Source organism: Arachis hypogaea, chromosome 3, assembly GCF_003086295.3.
Source record: "Arachis hypogaea cultivar Tifrunner chromosome 3, arahy.Tifrunner.gnm2.J5K5, whole genome shotgun sequence".
Taxonomy (NCBI): Eukaryota; Viridiplantae; Streptophyta; class Magnoliopsida; order Fabales; family Fabaceae; genus Arachis; species Arachis hypogaea.
The window spans coordinates 130,252,008-130,273,568 of record NC_092038.1 but is presented as its reverse complement, the minus strand read 5'-3'; the positions used below and the strand labels follow the sequence as shown (position 1 = coordinate 130,273,568).

At 38.2% G+C, this 21,561-nt stretch overlaps 5 protein-coding genes across 5 annotated transcripts; 2 read left to right on the top strand and 3 right to left on the bottom strand.

The window, feature by feature from the left end:
- Positions 1–11,880: 11,880 nt before the first annotated feature.
- On the bottom strand, positions 11,881–14,706 carry LOC112791615 (UDP-glucose flavonoid 3-O-glucosyltransferase 7). Its single transcript, XM_025834524.3, has one exon. It carries the CDS (start codon positions 13,375–13,377, stop codon positions 11,968–11,970), a length of 1,410 nt encoding a protein of 469 aa, XP_025690309.1. The 5' UTR covers positions 13,378–14,706; the 3' UTR covers positions 11,881–11,967.
- On the top strand, positions 14,171–16,274 carry LOC112791614 (uncharacterized). The gene is made up of 3 exons (XM_025834523.3): positions 14,171–14,759; positions 15,048–16,040; positions 16,127–16,274. The coding sequence occupies exons 1-3, from the start codon at positions 14,171–14,173 to the stop codon at positions 16,255–16,257; spliced, it is 1,713 nt and encodes a 570-aa protein (XP_025690308.1). The 3' UTR covers positions 16,258–16,274.
- Positions 16,267–16,947, top strand: LOC114927488 (uncharacterized). The gene has a single exon (XM_029297469.1). It carries the CDS (start codon positions 16,267–16,269, stop codon positions 16,945–16,947), a length of 681 nt encoding a protein of 226 aa, XP_029153302.1.
- Positions 16,948–17,289: 342 nt separating this feature from the next.
- On the bottom strand, positions 17,290–18,422 carry LOC112791616 (uncharacterized). Its single transcript, XM_072233525.1, has 2 exons — positions 17,639–18,422; positions 17,290–17,502 (listed from the first exon to the last, which is right to left on the bottom strand). The coding sequence occupies exons 1-2, from the start codon at positions 18,324–18,326 to the stop codon at positions 17,351–17,353; spliced, it is 840 nt and encodes a 279-aa protein (XP_072089626.1). The 5' UTR covers positions 18,327–18,422; the 3' UTR covers positions 17,290–17,350.
- Positions 18,423–18,929: 507 nt separating this feature from the next.
- Positions 18,930–19,640, bottom strand: LOC140183609 (serine/threonine-protein phosphatase 7 long form homolog). Its single transcript, XM_072232067.1, has one exon. It carries the CDS (start codon positions 19,638–19,640, stop codon positions 18,930–18,932), a length of 711 nt encoding a protein of 236 aa, XP_072088168.1.
- Between the last annotated feature and the right edge of the window lie 1,921 nt (positions 19,641–21,561).

The following is a 21,561-nucleotide window of genomic DNA, read 5'->3' as shown; positions in this document are numbered from 1 at the left end:
TCCAGATAGGCGTCAGATTGAGAGGAGATCCTGTGTGGGGACACGATGGAGCCAGCGTGAGTGGAGGTGGCTCGACCAGGCCATGGAGGAGGGTGACGCGGCGGGTAAGGGTGGAGGTAGAAGACGAGGACGTGGAGGCCGACGCAGATCGCGTGCTGCGGTTGACGATCCCAGTCATCATGGTGGCGATGACGACAACGGTGATCAACACGGGCCTGGTGGGGGAGATGCTGGAGGCCATGCTGGTGTCGGGGGTGTTAGTCCTCATCATGGCGATCATGGTGGAGAGTAATACGGGTCTGGCACGGGAGATGGTTCAAACCATGGGGACGGTGGACTTGGATCAGGGCCGCTAGGCGACTACTTCGTTGGTGTCCCGGTGACGACCACACACTTCAGGAGAGTCAGCCATGGGGTAGTCCGGGTACGCTATACGCAGACTTGCTGGCCAGTGATGGTCTTGACGCAGATTTTGGCGGGTCGCACTTCCTAGATGAGATTAGTGCCATTATGATGGAGGATGATGCGGCACGTTGGCAAGGCCAGATGACGGGGACACAGGCAGCGTTAGATGTTGATCTGAACGAGCCTCCTTTCGTTCCTGCTCCTGAGTATTTTGCCTTGGCTGGTACCCCTCCATCCGCCTATGCTGCTAGGTCACATTCAGTTGCTGGACCGTCCAGGGCACCCGTCCAGCCTGGGCTACCTGCACATCCAGACCCGAATGATGAGGAGGATGACATCGAGGACGTGGAGCCGCTCATCCGGAGAGGGCAGAGGACACAGGTTCCCCGTCGTTGCTTCACCAGATCGCACCTAATTAGATTATCTGTTTATGGTGTATGACTTATTCTTATGATCAGTGTTGTATTTTAGCTTTCTTTGTTTATTTTACTTATGTATGTCAAGAATCCGAGTTGAGTTTTGATATTTATGTTACCCGCCTTAGCTATTTATCGTGTATCGGTTACTTTGACCATTGGTGTATATTGCTTATTTAAGAAGGACTTAGCTATTTTGTTTATCATGTATCGTTTACTTTGAAGATTGCATTATCGCGTTATCTATTTGTCACAGATGTGATATTTCAATTCAGAAACAGAACACATTGATTAATTAATAAGCTACGCAAACTACATCACACTAAGGTAAACAAATTTTTTAAGCTAACAACTTCAAATAAGACACCCTAATACAGTGGACTCTAAATACATTAGTAAGAACAAGGTAGTAATAAAGCTACCAATACACTGACTCATGTCCCCCCGTGTGAGTTGGTCCTCTGACCTGTGGGCAACATCGACGTGTGTGTCCTGGTTGCCGACAGAGCCCACATCTCTTTGGACTGTTCGGATCCGCCTCGTCCATAGTAGTCCGTATTCTGGTTGACCTGGGACGTCCCTCGCTCGCACGCCTCTTGTTGGGGTCCAGAATCACTGTCGGCCCATTGTATGGTGGCCAGAAACCCTCGAGAATGGGAGGTGTGAACCCCATATGGTACACACTAAACACGGAGCTAAGATGATACACCTGGTGGACATAAAACTTCCAAGTAAGCCATGAATAGGCACAGCATGCCAACGCGTGAGGACACGGGAAATGAAGTACCTGAAAGTATCCGCAGTCACATGTCTGAGCTCCAAGTGAAATCCTGTAGCTACCTAGTGAGAACGAACCAGTAGGAGTAGTCTCTGAGACGGTGAACTCCGAGTTATCTCTATCGTACAAACTCACCGTGAAGCACCTCACCGTCTTGAGATTGGCCTCTATACACTTCACCAGGTATTGACTGAATTGTTGTCCGGTACCAAGCTACGCCTCAGCCTCTCTCCCCTTGCGGACAAATAGTTCTGCCAACCTCCCGTAAGTTGCCTTCACCAGCGAGCACATAGGAAGATTCCTAACCCCCTTCAGGATTGAATTAACACACTCAGAGATGTTTGTCGTCATGTGCCCAAATCGCCGACTCTCATCCCGATGCTGTGTCCACAATGAATACTCAATCCAGTTTGCCCAGTCACACATGGCAGGATCTTCAGACCGAAGAATATCAAACCAATAATCGAACTCCACCTCGGTCTTAGCATATCCTACATTCACAAGCAGCCTCCTTGCGTCCTTGCCCTTGAAGGTCAGGGCAAAATTTACTGCGACATGTCAAATGCAGAATGCACGGTAGGCCACGGGAGGTAGCCATCCTCCGTCCGGAGCCTCAAGCGCGGCCTTAATGCCGTTATGCCTGTCTGATATAACTAGCAGACTCGGCTGCGGGGTCACGTGCTGACGCAGGTGGGAGAGAAAGAAGGACCAGGACTCGGCATTCTCACCCTCAACCAGCGCAAATGCATAAGGCAGAATGTTGGAGTTCCCGTCCTGTGCAATGGCGACGAGCAACATTTTCCCATACTTGCCATACAGATGGGTGCCATCAATACTGACCAACGGCTTACAATGACGGAATGCCTCTATACATAGTGGAAACGTCCAGAACAGTCGGTGAAAATAAGCTTGCGACTCGTTCACCTGTCCCCCAACTCGAACAGGACTCGTTCGAAGGACTGCAACAGTACCAGGCATCATCATCTGAACTCCTAAAACCCACCTAGGGAGCTCATGGTATGACTTATCCCAATCACCGTAGATAACGGCAACGGCCTTCTGCTTCGCCAACCAAACCCTCATGTACGTCGGCCTGAACCCAAAGTGTGCGGCCGTGGCATTCAGGAGCACATTAATGCTAACGAATGCATCAGCCCTAACTATTGGCATGATAAATTTTGAGATCACATGATAATCCAAACTCCTGTGGTCGCTCCAGATGGAGGTTGCGAGACACGTATTTGGTCCGTTGTACCGTTTGACCTCCCAAATGCCCTTGCGCTGCCGGAGACTAAGCCGAATCAACCATGTGCACCCACTCCCAAACTCAGAACACTTCCTAACATACCGGCGATAGTCAGACTCCACCACCTTGTACTGTACCCCGCGTCGGATGCTGTACGTCTTCACACTTAACACAGCCTCATCTTTATCCTGAAATTGCTGACCAACCTGAAACTCTGTCAGACCTGCAGACCCTTCGGCATCTGTAGCTCCAAATCCAGCAGCCTCCCCAGGAACCCCCTCCTGCCTCATAGCCTCCAAGTCCAAAGATGAAAAGTGCGAAGGGTACTGCTCTGTGCCAGAGCTTGAACCACCTCCGGCCCCAGCTGGCTCACTGGCTCCAATATCGTCGCCACTATCATCAGCAATGATATCTGGCTCTACATCATCATCGTCTGAATCATCCAATACTGCATTTTCCAATCCAGCCGGTGCAGCACATTGTAAAGAGGTCGGCACAAAATCTCCTATTCCAATATCGCCGCCTCCACTACGGTTGAGATCAACAGCGAACGAAGGGGAGGCGACAGGTTCGACCGGAGGTTCATACACAGGTACAGACGAAGATATGCCAGCAGGTCTAGAGTTAGAACCAGCTACCGTGCCTACAGTGGGGGTATGCCGGTTGGAACCCATCGAGCTAGATACCACATCAACCAACTTCGCTAATAGTTCAGGTGTCCTAACTTTGGGGAACTGCCGATGACAATGAAATATGACCTGCAAGTCCTCATCACTCCCGATCGTGAAACAATCATACTTCACAATTTCTTGCAGGACCGAGATTGGAATGCGATAGAAAAACTTCTTAACCCATTTCACGCCTACCAGACCAAGTTTCTGTAGTACAAAATTAACAAGGTCATCATAGCTCGTCGTAGGCCTCATGAAAATACTGAGAGGATTCTTATCGGTGAATTTCACATCGGATCGTATTTTCCTCTTAATCGATCCTCTATGGTGAACCAAGACTACAAAACTCTCTTCACTAGCCATTTTCCCACTCTAATGAAATCAATTCACGTTCACACCATATATATACACCTTTGGTCCTTTATAATTCGAACCAGCCTAATTCGAACCATACATTGTATAATTCAAATCAACCTGTTTCAAATTACTTAGGATTGCGAGTTGGGGAGTAATTCGAATCACCTTGATTCGAATTACTGTGTGTGTAATTCGAATCAGGTAGATTCGAATTAGTGTGTGCGTGTGTTTGTGTATAATTTGAATCCAGTTGATTCGAATTATGTAGAAGTGGAGTTCAAATTTAGCTGGTTCGAACTACATATAAACTTGCATTGGTTGATTCATGAACCACATTTTGGTTTGGCTGATTCCTGTAAAATTTTGCTCACCCTGACTTATTTTTGTGATTTGCCCTTGTGTTTAAGAATAAAAATTTGAGTTATCATAGCAAGTTCAATATTACTGGATATATGGTTTGGGTGCATTGGGTTATAATAATTCGTTTTATGTTTAGGTATACAGTATGATACATGTATACAAATAGTTATATATTTATTGAAGAAATCTGGTAGAAACATATTATAAGGATTATATGATTTTTCAGTAGTATATAAATTACCGTTACATATGATATAAAAGAAATTTTAAAACTGGTGGTGATTAAGCTGACTTAATTACATGAGTATGATTTAATTCAAAATTTTATTGTTAAAAAATTATTATATCGCTGCACAGAGTCATCTGATAAATAGAATACATCAATTTCGAAATAGGAACTTGAATACCATGTAAGAATACAATAAAAGTTATGTATAAAGCATTTGAAAAGAAAAATTAATAAAGAAAAAAATAATAAGCATGATAATTAGACTACTGTATTTAAATAAATATATTTATTATATATATAAATAGAAAAAATAATGAGAAATAGAAACAAATTAACTGCATAATGAATAACCAATAAGGTCTATAGTGTTTGATGGAAGAGAAAATCCTAATAACTATTAAATACTTAAAACTTCTAAATTCATTGATTTTTTTTATCATCAACAGGATCAAATTTGACCTTGTTTCCTTTGACTATGCCATGTTAAAGACAAAATCTGTGCCTTCTCCTGATAAAAAAAATTTCTGATGATGTAGAACCTCTCCAATAAAGTTTTATTGTAAAAGAAGGTCCAACCTTTTGACGTACATTAACATAAGAAATCTCATTTGAATTTGATTTTGTATATTGTAAGCAAATTGAATATAAGAGGAAAAGAGGTTAAGACCGACCTTTTGGCGAATTAAAAATAGATTCCCGACAACAACATACCAAACAAAGACGCATATGCATAACAACAATAATATTTCAAATATTACCAAAATTAGACGATATACATTAGATCAAATAATAAGAAATATATATAACTCGTCATCGCAAAGCATTACGAATCTGTGATTGAAGCAGATCCCCTACAAAGCTTTGTGTCACCGTCTAATAGTGGGGTGTGTCTTAAGAAAGTGAACGGAGGAGGCCAATAAGAACTAAAGAAGAAGAGAATAAATGAACAGTAAAGAAAAAAATAATGGAGAGAATTCCTTTTTTAATTTTGAAGAGAAAGAAAAAAAATTGGAAATAGAAAATGGAGAGATCCCCTTTTATAATTTTGAATTTGAATTCAAAATTAAAAAAACTAAAATTTTAGGGAAGTATGTACATATAAAGCAAGTTTAAAAATAGAAAAGAAAAACTTGACTAGATCATGAAATGTGAAGTGTAATGAAAATAGTTTCATATAGAAGTGGTATGGTAATAAGAGTCATTATGTAAAGTGTAATGAAAATAATTTTATATAGGAATAGTATGGTAATAAGGGTCATGATAAGTGAAAAATAAAAATATTGATATTTTGATACAAATTCATAATAAATACAAGAGATGACACGTTAAAATTTCACTACAAAAATAACTTTCTTTTCAATGTATGTTATAGGAGTATTCTACTACCTTAATTCAAGAAGTATAACATGTTATCTTTATCTTCTGACTCAGCGATTTCAATTTAATCAAACGAAACTTCTCCATGTCGTTTTATTGTTCATCATGGTGCAAGTCTTGTCAACTGATACGTTTGACCTCTCCATGGTGAAAAAGTCTCCAGATATATTTATTCTGAGCAAATTCAAACTTCAAAGAACCCATTGAGTATTATTCTTCTATATACCGAAGAGACAGAACTTCAAGCTTAAAATACAATTATCAAAAGAATTCTAACGCGAACACTTGCCTCTATTCAAGAATGAGTTCTCGTATTCGTAGTAATCTTTGCCGAATAAAATCCATGCCCACTACATCCAGTTTTATATAATGGTTACGTTTCTCAAACTTTGGTCCTAATTTTTTTGTGTTTAATTACACTAAAGATACAAGTGGCTCTTTATTTTACTTTCTTGAAGCAAAAACAACATAAATTTTAACATTGTTATTTTAAAACAAAGTGACTCTTTCCTAAAAAAATCTTTCAATACTAATAAAATCAAATTAGTAGCAATTTTATTTATAATTTATAGAGATTAGATCACTACCATTATCATTAAGAGTGGTGTTTATACATAGCCTAAAACATAAGTCGGGTTCAAAATCAGAGAAAGTTTAAAATATAGCTAACCATAATCGATTTTTTCACAGGTCGGATCGAAGCGCTGCATGACAACCCCTTGACTCCCAGAGGAGTTATAACTAACCTCTAATATCTCAACAACCCTAAGATAAAAAAAACAGTTATCTATCATCAGAAGTGAAACTACTCCAACGGTGATTATTGACTCATCACTTATAAATACATTGATACTCTTTAGGTATACTTAAGTTCAAGTACATTTAAACCTCCTAAGACCCTTTGTGACTTAAGAATCAGAGTATTTTGCAGATATTAATCCCACCTTCTCACAAATAACTCGGATGACGTTTACTGAACGTAGCCTAAGTGGAGATTTGCTTTACTGAAAATTTGGGCCTCTCATACAAACTCAAAAACAATCTAATTTCAGATAACTATCAGACGTAGGAACAGGTGGCATAATAACAAATCAGTCTATTTAACACATCAAAAATGATGGTTTTTCGTAAATTTTTTGTTATATTTTTTATTTTTCTTATAATAAGTTATCTATATGTAATTTATTTGAATAAAAAAATTAAAAAATAAATAATCTATTTTTTTAATGAAAAATACCAAAAAAATAAATAATAAATTAGCTCATATTTTTTTATATTTTAATTTTTAGTATCTTATTTTTTGTTTTATTTAATTAAAAAAATTGAAAAAACAAACACAAACTAGCCCACCTTAGCCCTACCAACTACTTCCCCGTTATTATCATCGTACTTTCTAGGGGTGTTCGCGGTGCGGTTTGGTTCGGTTTTTGAGAGAAATGTCATCCGATCCGATCGTCTAATTAAACTGCGGTTCGATTTGGTTCGATTTTTTTATCGAGACCATCCGAACCAAACCAAACCAATTAAAATCGGTTTAGTTTGGTTCGGTTTGTTCGGTTTTTTCAATCAATTCAAAAAAAATACTACAATACTATTTCACAAAGTCTTATACATTTGAGATCGACAAACACAAATACACAATTGAAATCAACAATACATCAAACCTACTAAACAAATACATTAAACAACAAAATTAATTTACAAGCAATAATTCAGTAATTCAAAACCTCAGACACTTGATCCAAAACCTCTGACACTTGATAAATCATACTAAATCACTTCAAAACTCAAAAGTAATTCAGTCATTCAACAGAACAGCAAAACAAAAGCAGTTTTAGTAATTCAACAGAACAACCAGCAAGACATCAACAATGAAATAAACAAGTCAACAACCAACAGCAATCCATCAAATATACATTATTAGCTCCTATTTTATGCTTTATTGTCATCAAAATGCAGTGAAGAGGATTTGCATATCTCTGGATGCATCCTATATCTGTCATGATAAAAAAAATCAAGAAAAGGATTCAGCTTTTATCATAAAACAGGACAATGTAAAATTATAGTCATCTTTGCCTAACAAAAAATAAGCCATAAATTAGAACAACACTAAAATTAAAATAACATAAATTAGAACACCAAACCACAAACTCAAATTAAACAATTAAAACAGAGAACACTGTAAACTTAGATAATAAAAATAAGAACACAGAACAAATTTTCAAACAGAAATTATCAAACAGAACCACAAATACCAAAGCTGCAAGAACAAATTAAAAAGATATTATATTAGAAATTACACTTGACATCTAGTATAATTGAATACTTGAAGATCAGAGAGTGACTTGTTCCAACAATATTCCAGCATCATGGTCATTATCATATCAGAATTCATCATAAATCACATAATACTTCACATTAGAATAATATATCAACTCTCAAGTCTCAACAGATTTAAGAATTATAACACATAAAAGTACTCAGATACAGGTTACTTATGTAAAAGCATATAACTACAATCCAAAAGTTAAATGAATACATTAAAAAACAAATCACATAACGAAACATCATAACTAAAATCAATCTTACCTCGATACATACCGCGTAGGATTTCAACTTTCGGGATGAACTGCAGGAGCAGCAAAACACAGAAATACAAAATCAAAATCAGTATCTCAAAATATTAACTGACTTTTGCTATACCAGAAAAGAACTTACAATCACTGAACCAGCAATAAACATGACTTCAGCTAAACATGACAGTGAAATATGATACTTAAAGGAAGCTAAACAAAACTCAAACTAGGAAAACATCATCATTATTAATTATATATGTAAATATACAATTTACCAACTTTGGCAAAAAAAAGAAAAGGCTCCTGCCTTTTGTTATCTACAAGGAACTAAATCATGAAAAAAGGGGTCAAGACTCAAGAATATTGCTTCTGAGTATTTGTACATCTACACTTTGACCTAATATTTGTGAGTTTTAGATTAGTTACCTTGTCAGATTTCGGGAGAAGGCCTTGCAATTTCTTGATTCTTTCGCTAATTCGTGCTCTTCGTACCTGAAATTGAACATTTGTTTAACGATTCAATGGCTGTTTCACTAGTATGGTAGAATCTAGAATGAATACTAATGAATTATAGTTGTAAAACCAATTGCTATGAATTTTACCCTCTCTGCAATGCTTCTAGGGTGAGTGGCAAAGCCTCTCTTCGGCGCTACTGGGAAGAACGCTGCTGGGTCCGTGCTCGCTGTCACTAGGAAGAAGGCTTCGGCGCTGCTGGGTCGGTACTCGCTGGGAAGAGCGCTGCTGGGAAGAGCATTGCTGGGTCGGTGCTGCTGGGAAGAGCGCGGCTGGGTCGGTGCTCGCTGGGAATAAGGCTTCGGCGGCGCTGCCAGGTGGTGGGAGGAAGGGCTTCGAGCTCGAGACTCCAGTGCAGAGAACAAGAGTGCGAGACGGAGAGAAGAGAGCAGATAGAGGCCTAGATCTAGGTTTATGTTTGGGGGTGGGAGTTAGGTCACGAGTGAGTCAGGAGAGGAGTCACGTTTGGGGGTGGGGTGGGGTTGTTTTTTAAGGTTTTTAATATACCGGTTCGGTTTGGTTCGGTTGGGGTTTTCATTGTCAGAACCAAAAACCGAACCGAACCGCAATAAAAACAGCAAAACATGTTTTTTCGATTTTTTCGTTTTTCGGTTAATTCGGTTTTCGGTTTTTCTGGTTCGGTTGATCGATTTAGATTGGTCCGGATCGGTTTTGAACACGCCTAGTACTTTCTCTTCTCTATTTGCTATACTACCAAATCTCATTACCGTCACCATCTTATTATTCTATTTTCTACTCGTACACCGTCCCAAAAATGTCTTCGTGCAGTACTTTTCTGTGACGTCATTTTCAATAATAGGCATTCTTCATGTATTTTTTGAAAAAAAAATGATCAATTCTATATATTACAAATAAAACTGCTGTTTAATTTTTAGAGAAAAATACAAACAGAATTTTTTGTCTCCGTTATTATTGAAAAATACTTTTAAATTCTTGACCTTCACAAAATTTGGACGGATCAGTTCTTCTGTCCAAGACCCAACAAAAAAATATGACGTGGCTTCCGTAACGTTTGTCCGTACACGTCGCCTGTCAAACATCCCTCTCACGCGTATGCATTGGTCACGCGTACATGTCGTCATGAATTTAACAAATTCTCATTTCTTCATGAATTCTCCACTTTGTATGTTTTTTTTCATTTCTTTCAAGTCATTCTTACCTTCAAAATTTTAAATCACTCAAATAAATATATCAAGACATCGAATGGAAGAAAATAGCAAGCCTTAAAAAGCAAGATTAGTAGAGATTTGAGAGAATCGACCCTCAAACACTAAAGATATTAGAGTGCAAACACTTCCGGTGAGGGGTTCGATGCTCAATCCCTTGTTCTTTATTTTCCCGAACTTTCTTCTTGCAAGTATATTTATGCTTCATTTTGAGATTTGAATGAGTGAAATTCATTAATCATCATACTATCTTAGTCGGGAGCCACTCAGATAAAGACGTCTAAAACATATTTTTTTAAAGATGTTTTCTATTAATTAAAATTTAACACATATAATCGATTAAGTCGTGTTATTTTTGTCAAAATTAGGTTAGACAAATTAATTTAACCGAAAAATTAGTGAATCAAATCTTGAATTGGTCTAAATTAATATTATTTTTTTATGAAAAATGACTACAATATCCTTATTATAGAAAATAACTAAAATACTTCTATTAATTTTGAAAACTCTAAATCCTAACCCTATAATGGCAGAGAAGTAAAAGACTAGAATTTAGGATTCTCAAAATTAATATATATATATATATATATATATATATATATATATATATAATAAGAGTATTTTAGTCATTTTTTATAATAAGGATGTTGTAGTCATTTTCTATAAAAAATAATATTAATTTAGACTAATTTAAGATTTGATTCACTATTTTTTCGAGCAAATTAATTTGTCTAGCCTAATTTTGACAAAAATAACATAGTTTAGTCGATTATATGTGTTAAATTTTAATTACTAAAAAACATATTTAAAAAAAGACGTTGTAGACGTCTTTATCTGAGTGGCTCCCATCTTAGCCCTACTTGTTTATATATATTCTTGGAGATTGATTAATTTTAACCAAGTAGGTAGACACATTTTGCATATTAGTTGATGAACAACAAGAGTTTAGCCCTACTTGTTCATATATGTTCTTAGAGATTGTTCATATATTTTCTCCCATTTGATGTCTTGATATGTTTGTTTGAGTGATTTAAAGTTTTGAAAGCAAGAATGACTTGAAAGAAATGGAAAAAAAACATGCAAAAGTGAAAATTCATGAAAAAATAAAGAATTTAAAATTATGGCGATGCGTATGCGTGACCCACGCGTACGCGTGACAAGCATTATAGGAGTCACGTTAGACTTTTTCGTTGGGTCTGACGGAAGTATTTGAACGAAAGGATTGATCCGTCCAAATTTTGTGAATATCAGAAATTTAAAAATATTTTTTAATGATCAAAAACAAAAATATTTGTGGGACAAAAGCTCAGTAACCTATTTATTTTTTTTTCTAATTTTTATTTGTTAGGGCAGATTTGAGAATTTCACTCAAATATCACCACCCGAATTTACTTTATTATTGTTTGGAGTAAATTATCTGAAAAGTTTAAAGGTGGGTCTAAAAATAGAATATAACCATAAGAACTAAAAACATTTATTTTTTAAAATATTAGAATAAAGCAATAATTTTAGTAAAACAGTTAATTAATATTTAAAAATAAATACAACATCAATAATAGTTGAATAATAATAGTTGAATACTTGATTCAATTGACAAAAAAAGACAAAAAAAAAAATAAAGTCTAAAATTTATGAGTTATATTTTAAATGATATAATTTTTTTATTCTCACTTAAAAATGTTGAGTTAGAATTTTATTTCTCACTTAAAAGATGAAAATCTAAGTACATTTTATTCTCCACTTAAAAAAATAAAAATTTAGATACAGTTAACTTTAATAAAATTAATAATTAAAAAAGATTAAATAATTTAAGTGATTTAAATAAAATTTCATCTATTGCACCGCTTGAAGTTTAGAAAGTGGTTGTAGCAAAAGTGGAGACCACCACCTGCTCGAGTTGATGAATCATTTCCGAGAGACTCTGCTGAGAGGACCCACCTTCTTCAACCGCTCTGCAAGCCTTCTCTTGCATCTCCTTTGCCTTCTTCTTCATCCTCTCCGCCTCTTCTCCACCGTCCATCACCTTCCTCACCGCCTTCTCTATCATGTCTGCACTCACCACTCTCTTCTTCTCATTGAACGGCGATAAGCTCCACTCAGCTCCACCCACCTCCACCCCGAACCCATGCACCTCAGTCATCAGTTTCTCGTTGAAGAAGTGATCCCCACATCCCGGCATCGTTACGGTCACCACCCCCGCACTCGCCGCTTCTATCACAGAGCTGGACCCGCTGTGCGTCAAAAAGCATCCGATAGCAGCATGCTTCAAGATCAACGACTGCGGCGCCCACCCTGTTATGAGCAACCCTCTCTCCTCCTTCTTCATCCTCTCTTCAAACCCATCCGGTAACCACTTCTCTTTGTTGCTCTTGTTCCTACGCACCACCCAAACAAACTGATGCCCCGAAGCCTCGAGGCCCGCCGCTATCTGGAAAAGCTGCTTGTCCGCGAGACGAATCAAGCTGCCAAAGCAAGCGTAAACCACGGAACCCTCCTTCTTGGAAGAAAGCCATCTCAAGCACTCGTTTTCACCTTCACCAGCGTCGCTACTTGGCTGCTGAAGTGGTAATGTTTTCTGCACCATGAGGAAAGTGGGGCCAAGATGCCACACTTTCCCACCAGTGATTTTCTCGTAGTATTGGGCGTAATCGCCGTCGAGCTCCTTGAAGCTCATCACGATCACTCCGAGGCTGTCCCTTTCGGCGTCAACCATGGACTCCATCAGTCGACGGTGGCTTGGTGAAGGCTTCACGGAGAGGGTGATGGGTTGAGGGAGGCCAGGGATGGTGTAAGGAGCAGTGTCATCGAAATCAACGAGGATTTCGGGGTGCGATCTAATGGCTTCCATTATGGCAACGAAGAAGATGAGGTGAGGGCTGAAGATCAGTCTGGGGATACCGAGGCGGTTGGCCACGGCTCTGCTCCACGTGTACGTCGTGTCTGGGATGAACACGTCCGGTGGCGATTGCTGCATGAAGGACTCCACTTGCGGCCCGATGAGGTGCGCCGCCGTGTAGATCTTGCTGGCCGTGGTGCTATCGGTGGCGGCTGAGATGTTTTCCACGCCGACAGGGAGGCCTACTTGGTCGGATGGGAAGGGGAGGGTGTGGATGTTGACGTTGTCCGCCTCCGCCAAGAGGTGGGTGTTGGAAGGGGTGGTGAGGATGGTCACGTGATGGCCACGTGAGGCAAGGAGTTGTGCCACGTGAACGATGGGAATTTGATGACCCGGTGCCAGAAAGGGAAGGATGTATATCTTCATTGGATTGATTTTTCCCTTTGCTTTCTTCTCTAATTCAAGTTTGCTACCATCATCATTTATAAAGGTAATGAAATATAAGGTGATTCTACCATGTCCATGTGTAATTAATTAATTAATGTTGCAATGCAACAACTATTAATGTCTTAAATAATCTCCGATGAGATCTCCATTTATATTTTCTTTAATTATTAGTGGTATTAGGTAATTGGGAATCAAAGTAAAACTATTAAATTATCAGTGGCTTCACTCGCAAGCTAAGGGAGTTAAATATTGGAGTAATGCATGTGTCGCTAAAACATAAGGTGGCATATTCCGGCAGATTTTTTTAGATATGATATTAGGGTGTGAGTTATGCTGGAATATGATGATTATGGGTAATTTACACTGTTATGACGGCGTTGCTTTCTTGGAATTTTGGGGGAAAAAATCGGAGGCACCGATTTGAAGTAGGCGAAATCGGTACCACCAATTTGTGTGAGTGAGAGGTGAAATTGGTGCCACCGATTTGAGGTAGGGGGAGGCTGATGGGTATTAAATCGGTGCCACCGATTTGTGGGTGTTGGAATTTTATTTTAATCCGGGGTGCACCAATCGGACCCACCGATTTGGGTGTGCAGTGGTCGGTCCGTCCGATTTGCCCTTAGTCAACACAAAAAGCGGATGGTGGTATTACAGAAGCCCCATTTCTTCCTCGTCCGCTAATGTTCATCCTCTTCTCCTCTCTTCTCTTCTCTGATTCTTCTCTTTCATTTTTGTAAAAGAAATTCCTGTGAGGCTGAGAATAGATAGTGTTATGGATGATAGAGTTGTATTGAAGATTTATTATTACGGACAGATCTTATTACAAACATATGAGGGAGTTCAATTTGTGTGTGAAAATCCATTAGATGTTGTTATTCCGTTCACATTGTCATTTGAGGAGTTGAAAGGTGTGATTTGTGAGAAGATAGGCACTCAAAGATGTAGGAGGATATCGTGTATTTTGTACAGGTATCCTTTACCTGTGTTTGGTGGGTTTGTTCAATTTCAGACCAAGTATGTGATGGACGAAGCGAGTATGCAGGAAATGTTTTCAATGTACATGGAAAATCGCCACCGAATGTCGTGCATCGAGTTATATATTGAGTTTGAGCAATCTGAAGCGGACCGTAACATTGAATTGGAAGATTATAATAGTGAAAGCGAAGATGAATTTGAAAGTAACTATGAGATCGTCGGTCCAGGTGAGGACGAAGAAGCAACTGGCGGCGCCATGAACGCAGATGTGGCGGAAGTTGCAAATGCACTAGCAAACCCGCATCCGTTTCAAGAGCCTTCTTTCATGCGGTCGTTGGATTTGGGGGCTATGCACGCACCAGAGTTTCCGCAATATATGAATCCAGGTGCGTAAACCTAGGTAGCTACGTGAATCTCTGAAGTAGCAGATCGATATTTCAGATGAGTAATGTATGTGATATGTGACCAGGCATTTGTGACCATAGCGTTTGATTTTTTTATTAATTAATAGTTCTTTGTTGTGAATGATATTTAATTATTGTTTACGTAGATGGAATAGCGAAAAATAAGACTATAACGATCTTACCTAGTAAAGTATGTTTATTAATTAAGTTGTAATGAAAGACTTCTTACTGAGTACATAATGAAGCATTTATTACTTTTGATGTATGTAGCCCCTCCTGTTGTGGCGGATGGTGAGTTCATAGTGGGGATGGAATTCAGCTCAAGGGAGGCAGTAATCAAGGCAATGAAAGATTATACCATCCGGAGAGGTGTGGACTATCGGGTATATGAGTCGGAACCGACGACATTCTATGCCAAATGTATAGAATATGGGAATGGTTGTGACTGGTTGATCAGGGTAACCAAAATGCAGAAGAAGTACTGTCGGGAGATAAGGAGGTACAATGGAAGTCATACTTGTACCAGGTCTACTATTTCTCAAGACCATTCGAAGCTGGATTCCAAGACAGTTGCAGAAGCAATAAAGCCGTTGGTAGAGGTTGACCCGTCTATAAAGGTGAAATCAGTAATTGCTGATATCCAGTCAAAGTTTAACTACACCATCAGTTATCGCAAGGCTTGGTTAGCAAAGCAGCAGGCGGTCGAATCAATTTTCGGAAGTTGGGAAGCATCGTATGAAGCTTTGCCGATATGGTTTGAGGCCATGTGCCACAAAGAGCCATCAGCAGTGGTTCACTTTGAAACAATGCCAGCTTACCAGGGGGATGATTTGGTTCCTGATATACGTGTTTTACATAGAGTCTTCTGGAGTTATTACCCCTGTATAAGGGCCTTCAGACACTGCAAGCCAGTGGTGCAGGTGGACGGGACTCATTTGTATGGAAAATACAAGGGTTGTTTATTGGTTGCAGTCTCACAAGATGGTAATAACAACATCGTGCCTATTGCATTTGCCATAGTGGAGGGAGAGACTTCTGATGCATGGCACTTTTTTCTGAGCAACCTGCGTCAACATGTGGTGACCCGTGATGGTGTCGGACTAATCTCCGATCGACACGATTCGATTAGGTCAGCTATTGAACGAAGTAATGGGGCGTGGTCTCCTCCAAGAGCTTTCCATATGTTTTGTATCCGGCATATTGAGTCTAACTTCTTGAGGAAGTTCAAAGCACCTTACCTGCAGAAGCTTATCGTCAACATTGGTAAGTTTGTATAGAATGAACTTTGAATTTATTGTAAGTACGATCAAATATAATGGTGTTCATAGTTGACTGAATGTTTTTCATAGGATACTCGAGGACGACCAGGGAGTACCAGATGCGCTATGAACGATTAAAGGAACGGGGTGAGGCTTACACCAATTGGCTTGATCGGATCCCTCGTGAGCAGTATGCTTTGGCATTTGATGGTGGTTACTGATAGGGTCATATGACCACCAATCTTGTGGAATGTATCAACTCCGTCTTAAAGGGTGCACGCAATCTCCCAGTCACTACACTTGTTAAGGCGACATTTTACAGACTGAATGAGTTGTTCACTAGGAAAAGAGCTGAGGCTGAAGCCCGAATCAGTGCTGGACTTGTATTCTCTAAGATGGTGACAACCAAGCTGAATGCAAATCAACGAGTATCAGGTAACATACAGGTTAGCTGTTTTGATAGAGAAAATGAAGTCTTCGAAGTTCGCGAGATGCCTAGTGGGGTTGAGTATGCAGTTGACCTGCGCCACTATCAGTGTGACTGTGGTGAATTCCAGGTTGACCGAATTTCGTGTAAGCACGTGTTTGCGTGTTGTGCAAATCAGAGGTTGGATTGGAAAGTGTACGTTAATGACGTTTACAAGATGGACCAAATTCGAAGAGTATACAGGGCTAGGTTTCGACCACTGGAAAATCCGGCAACGTGGCCTGCTTATCATGGACCTAGATTCGTTGGAAACCCGTTCCTCAGACGAGTAGCCAAGGGCCGGCCGAAGATGACCCGCTTCTTGAATGACATGGACACTCGTATGTTGCGTCGGCTGAGGCGATGCAAGCAATGCGGTGCCGAGGGCCATAGTCGCAGTAGATGTCATCAAAGTGGTGGACCGAGTGCAGGTCCAGCCGAATAGTAGTATTTACCTTTTTTACATTTCGTTTGGATTTACATTTATGTACGACATTGACATTTGAATTGACCAACCAGTGCTTATATTCATTTCAAACCTGATTAACATACACGATAGAGAATGGGCATAACAACGTAAGTAACATATTCGATAGGCAAAAAGTAATAACAATCTACGTAACATACTCAATAAGTAAATACTCAATAAGTAAATACTAATAACCAAATTAACATAGTCAACAATAACAACCTAGTTAACATACTCAATAAGTAAATACTAATAACCAAATTAACATAGTCAACAATAACAACCTAGTTAACATACTCAATAAGTAAATAGTACACATTATTTCTTAAATAGTAGTAAGAACCTAATTAACATTCTCAATAATTAACTAGTTACAACTTCACTTCCTCGGTGCCCACTTCATATCTTTGTATAACTTTCTGCACTTCTTTGCAATCCTGTTAAAGGCGGATGGTGTATACCGATTTGCACTCCGACGTGGAGGATCAGCTCTAAGGTTGTAACCTTTACCTTTTTCACTTGTGACCGTACCTATGAAAACACAACAAATACAAATACAAGTTCATTGTGGAATACAAATACAAATATAAATACAAGTTCACCATGAATACAAATATAAATACAAATACAAATATAAATACAAATCATTACTAACATTATGTTTTACCTGCACTAGGTGCTGTATCCTCGTCAGCAGGATCGTCATCCTCATCATCACCCTCATCCTCAGACTCATCTGCGTCATCACCCTCATCCTCAGACTCATCCTCAACCTCATCCTGATGAACTGCTTTATTACTCTCATGAATCAGAGTCATCAGAATACGTCTAGGATTTTCACTTTGTATGATCCCTCCCGCCGCTTCATTACTTCTGCTTGAGTCAACAGACATTCTGGCACCAGAATTATCAGATGAAGTGCGACCCCGACATCCCAAATCCAATGACCTCCTAGCTGGAGTAATACCACCCAAATGTGCTTGATGGTCGGTGGGAATGTCAATATAATTACCTGAATGTGACTGGTGCGACCCTGATGCCATGAAACCAAGCAGCTGACTGAATGAAGGTTGCTCTCCATACTCAAAATGTGGACCACCCCAAAACTGTTGGTGTGACGGGACTGACGCTGAGTAATAATCAGACGGATGCGTGTAAGGAACATATGGTGAAAAATACTCAACCCCCTGATGTGGCGGTTCCGGTGGCGGTGGTGGTGGAGGTACGGCCACCGGTTCCGGTTCCGGTTCTGGTGCCGGTGGTGGTGGTGGTGGTGGAGGACCTTCTGGATTCTCTTCAAAAACAAGGTTCGACAATTGCAAGTGGTCACCATATGCCTCTCGGTACCAATGCATGTAAATTTCTAACGGATAATGTAAATGCTCCAAGTCTTCAGATAGAATGTGACTATATCGATTGGTCCACTACATCACCCAACGCGAGTGGGTATTGGCCCAATCTTGATTCTTAGGCCCAGTTAGAACTTCGCTATGTGATGCACCTAGATCCTGCACTTCACTAGGAACACCCTGTGTCAATCTAAATTGCCTCTTGACTTTATCAGTTGCATGCCACTCGATGCATTCAAAAGATATAAGTGGCACTGTGGCACTCCACACCACCGAATTATGACGAATGGCTAAGGGAATTACGTCTGGGTCGATGTATCCAATGCCATAAGCCTGCCAAACAAACTGGACAAATCTTCCAGTCAGATGATTACACAACAATTACTTCACTTAAGAAGTTACATAAGCTAGTGGTATTTTACACAATACCTGTCCTTCTTCTAGATCATCCAACAACCTCCTGTAGTGGGCAAGCGTTTTATATCGGTAGGCATAGTTTTGACGGTCCCAGTTATGCCACCTGCAGACGGACAATCCATTTGTTAACTTATCTTACCATAAACAGAATACAATTTCTATCAATTCTTTCAATGCATACTTTAATCAAAATTACCTATTTGTAATTGGAAACACTCGGGGATTGCCAGGAATCGGCGCTAGAAATGGTAGCCGGATCCAAGCCCAACTGACCAACAGTGTCAGTGGACCGTCCATCTCCTTGCAGTCGACACGAGTTGCCCTACACAATGATCTATACAAGTGTGCCAGGCATGCCGAACCCCAACTAAACTGTATGATCCCACCGAAGTTGCGGAGCAACGGTAAAAATTTCCAGTGCACCCCTGCACCCGACTTATCTGCAAACAGAATTTTCCCAAATAACAACATTATGTGACACTTTACATACATCTGCATGTGCACATCATCATTCAACACTATACGATCTCTCACACCCCTAAACCACGTTAATTTTATAAAGCTCCCTCTACAGTCATTTTTGCTGGGTGCAATTCCAAATTGGTGCAAGCACTCGGCTTTCAATGCCTCAAAGCTACTCATGGTCGGACCTGTAACCGGAAGACCATTTGTTGGCAGACCGAGAATTACCGCCACATCCTCCAAGGTCACGGCACACTCACCAACCGGAAAATGAAAAGTATGAGTCTCGGGCCGCCATCTCTCAATCAGAGCATTAATCATTGCTGACTGGCCTTTAATAACTCCAATTTGGGATACATAATAAAATCCAGTCTCGCGTAACTGTGCCTCAACAATTTGATTATATGGATCCGGCGGGTGTAAATGATCACACATCAACATCCTTGAAGCCTACAATACCACATTTTCCAGTATAAGAACAAGTATAATATAACTATATTATTCAAAAACACAATTGTGCTTAACATGTCCATTAAAACTAATTCCCAGCATAATTGCAATTCAAACATATTAATTAAATCTGTTGTACAAAAACTCTTCAATCATATGCATTACCTTATAACAGAAATTAATTAACCTTACACAGTAAATCAGTCTCTATTATTATTTTTATTATTATTATAGTTATTATTATTATTATTCATATAAAAAAACAGCATACTAATCTTTTATTATTATAGTATTATTATTATTATTATTAATTATTATTATTATTGTTATTATTATTATTATTCATATAAAAAAACAGCATACTAATTTCTTATTATTATTATTATTATTATTATTATTATTATTATTATTATTCAAACAGCATACATACTAATTTTTCTATTATTATGATTATTATTATTGTTATTATTATTATTATTCATATAAAAAAACAGCATACTAATTTATTATTATTATTATTATTATTATCAATTAGTATTATTATTATTGTTATTATTATTATTATTCATATAAAAAAACAGCATACTAATTTATTATTATTATTATTATAGCATACATTTTTCTATTATTATTATTATTGTTTATTATTATTATTATTATTATTATTATTATTATTATTATTATTTATATAAACCAAACAACATACTAATTTTTTATTATTATTATTATTCAAACAGTATATATACTAATTTTATTATTAATCATAATAATTAACGATCATAAATAAAATAATTAATAAAATTTTTATTATTAATCATAATAATTAATTAAATTCAATTACTAATACTGATAATAACAACAACAATATATCAATATCTCCCTATTCCAATTTAATATGTACAGATCTTACTTTTTTTCTCTTTCATGTATTATTTTTTCAAATATTTCTTTTTTCTTTTTTTTAAATAATATACATAAAAAAACCCAGGCCTTCATCTTCATCACCGGTACAAACAAACAAACATTCATCTCCATACATACATACATACAAAGTTTATTCCTATTTTTATTTCTATTTCTAACCACCTAATAATAAAATACATACATACATGTTTAATTTCTAATTTCTACTTAGTGTCATTACAATATATACTGTTAATAAAATCTAAAATTATCACTATTATTATTATTAAATAAAATTATTAAAAAATAAAAATTTACATAATTTGGATCTCCAAGATAATTAACAATATGAAGCTTCGGTTGATTTACTTCCTTGGTTTTCCTTTTTTTTGGCATTTTTATTTAATTTTTCCCCTGAGATAAGGTGGTCCAACAATAGTGAAATAGTGGGGTTGAGAGTAAGCAGAAAAGGAAAGTTGAGAGTGAAAGAGAGAGTGTTGGAGAGTGAAAGAGATAGGGGGTATCCAGTTGAGTGGGTGAAATACAGATAAGGGGTCACAGGCCACCCAGGAGCCAGCTGCATGCGCGACGTGTGGCAAGGGGGTCACCAATCGGTGCCACCGATTTGCGCAGCTCCCCCTCCCGGAAATCGGTCCCACCGATTTCCTTCCCCCCCCCATCGGTGCCACCGATTTCTTTAACAACGCCGTCACATCTCCGTCAAACACCCCAAACCCCATAACGTTGGAAAACACCAACACCTTCCCCATATCAAAATTAAAAAACTCGCATATTCCATTAGGAGGTCACTCAGATAAAGACGCATAAAACGTCTTTTTTTAAAGATGTTTTTATGTTGTATTTTAATTGATTTTTGTATAATTTATTCGGTGTTCTTCATCACATATTATTAAATTCTTCAAAAAAATTTCTTTCAAAAAATAATAAAAAATATTTAATTTGGACTAAAATAAAAAAAGTAATAGATTAACTATTAGATTTTTTTAAA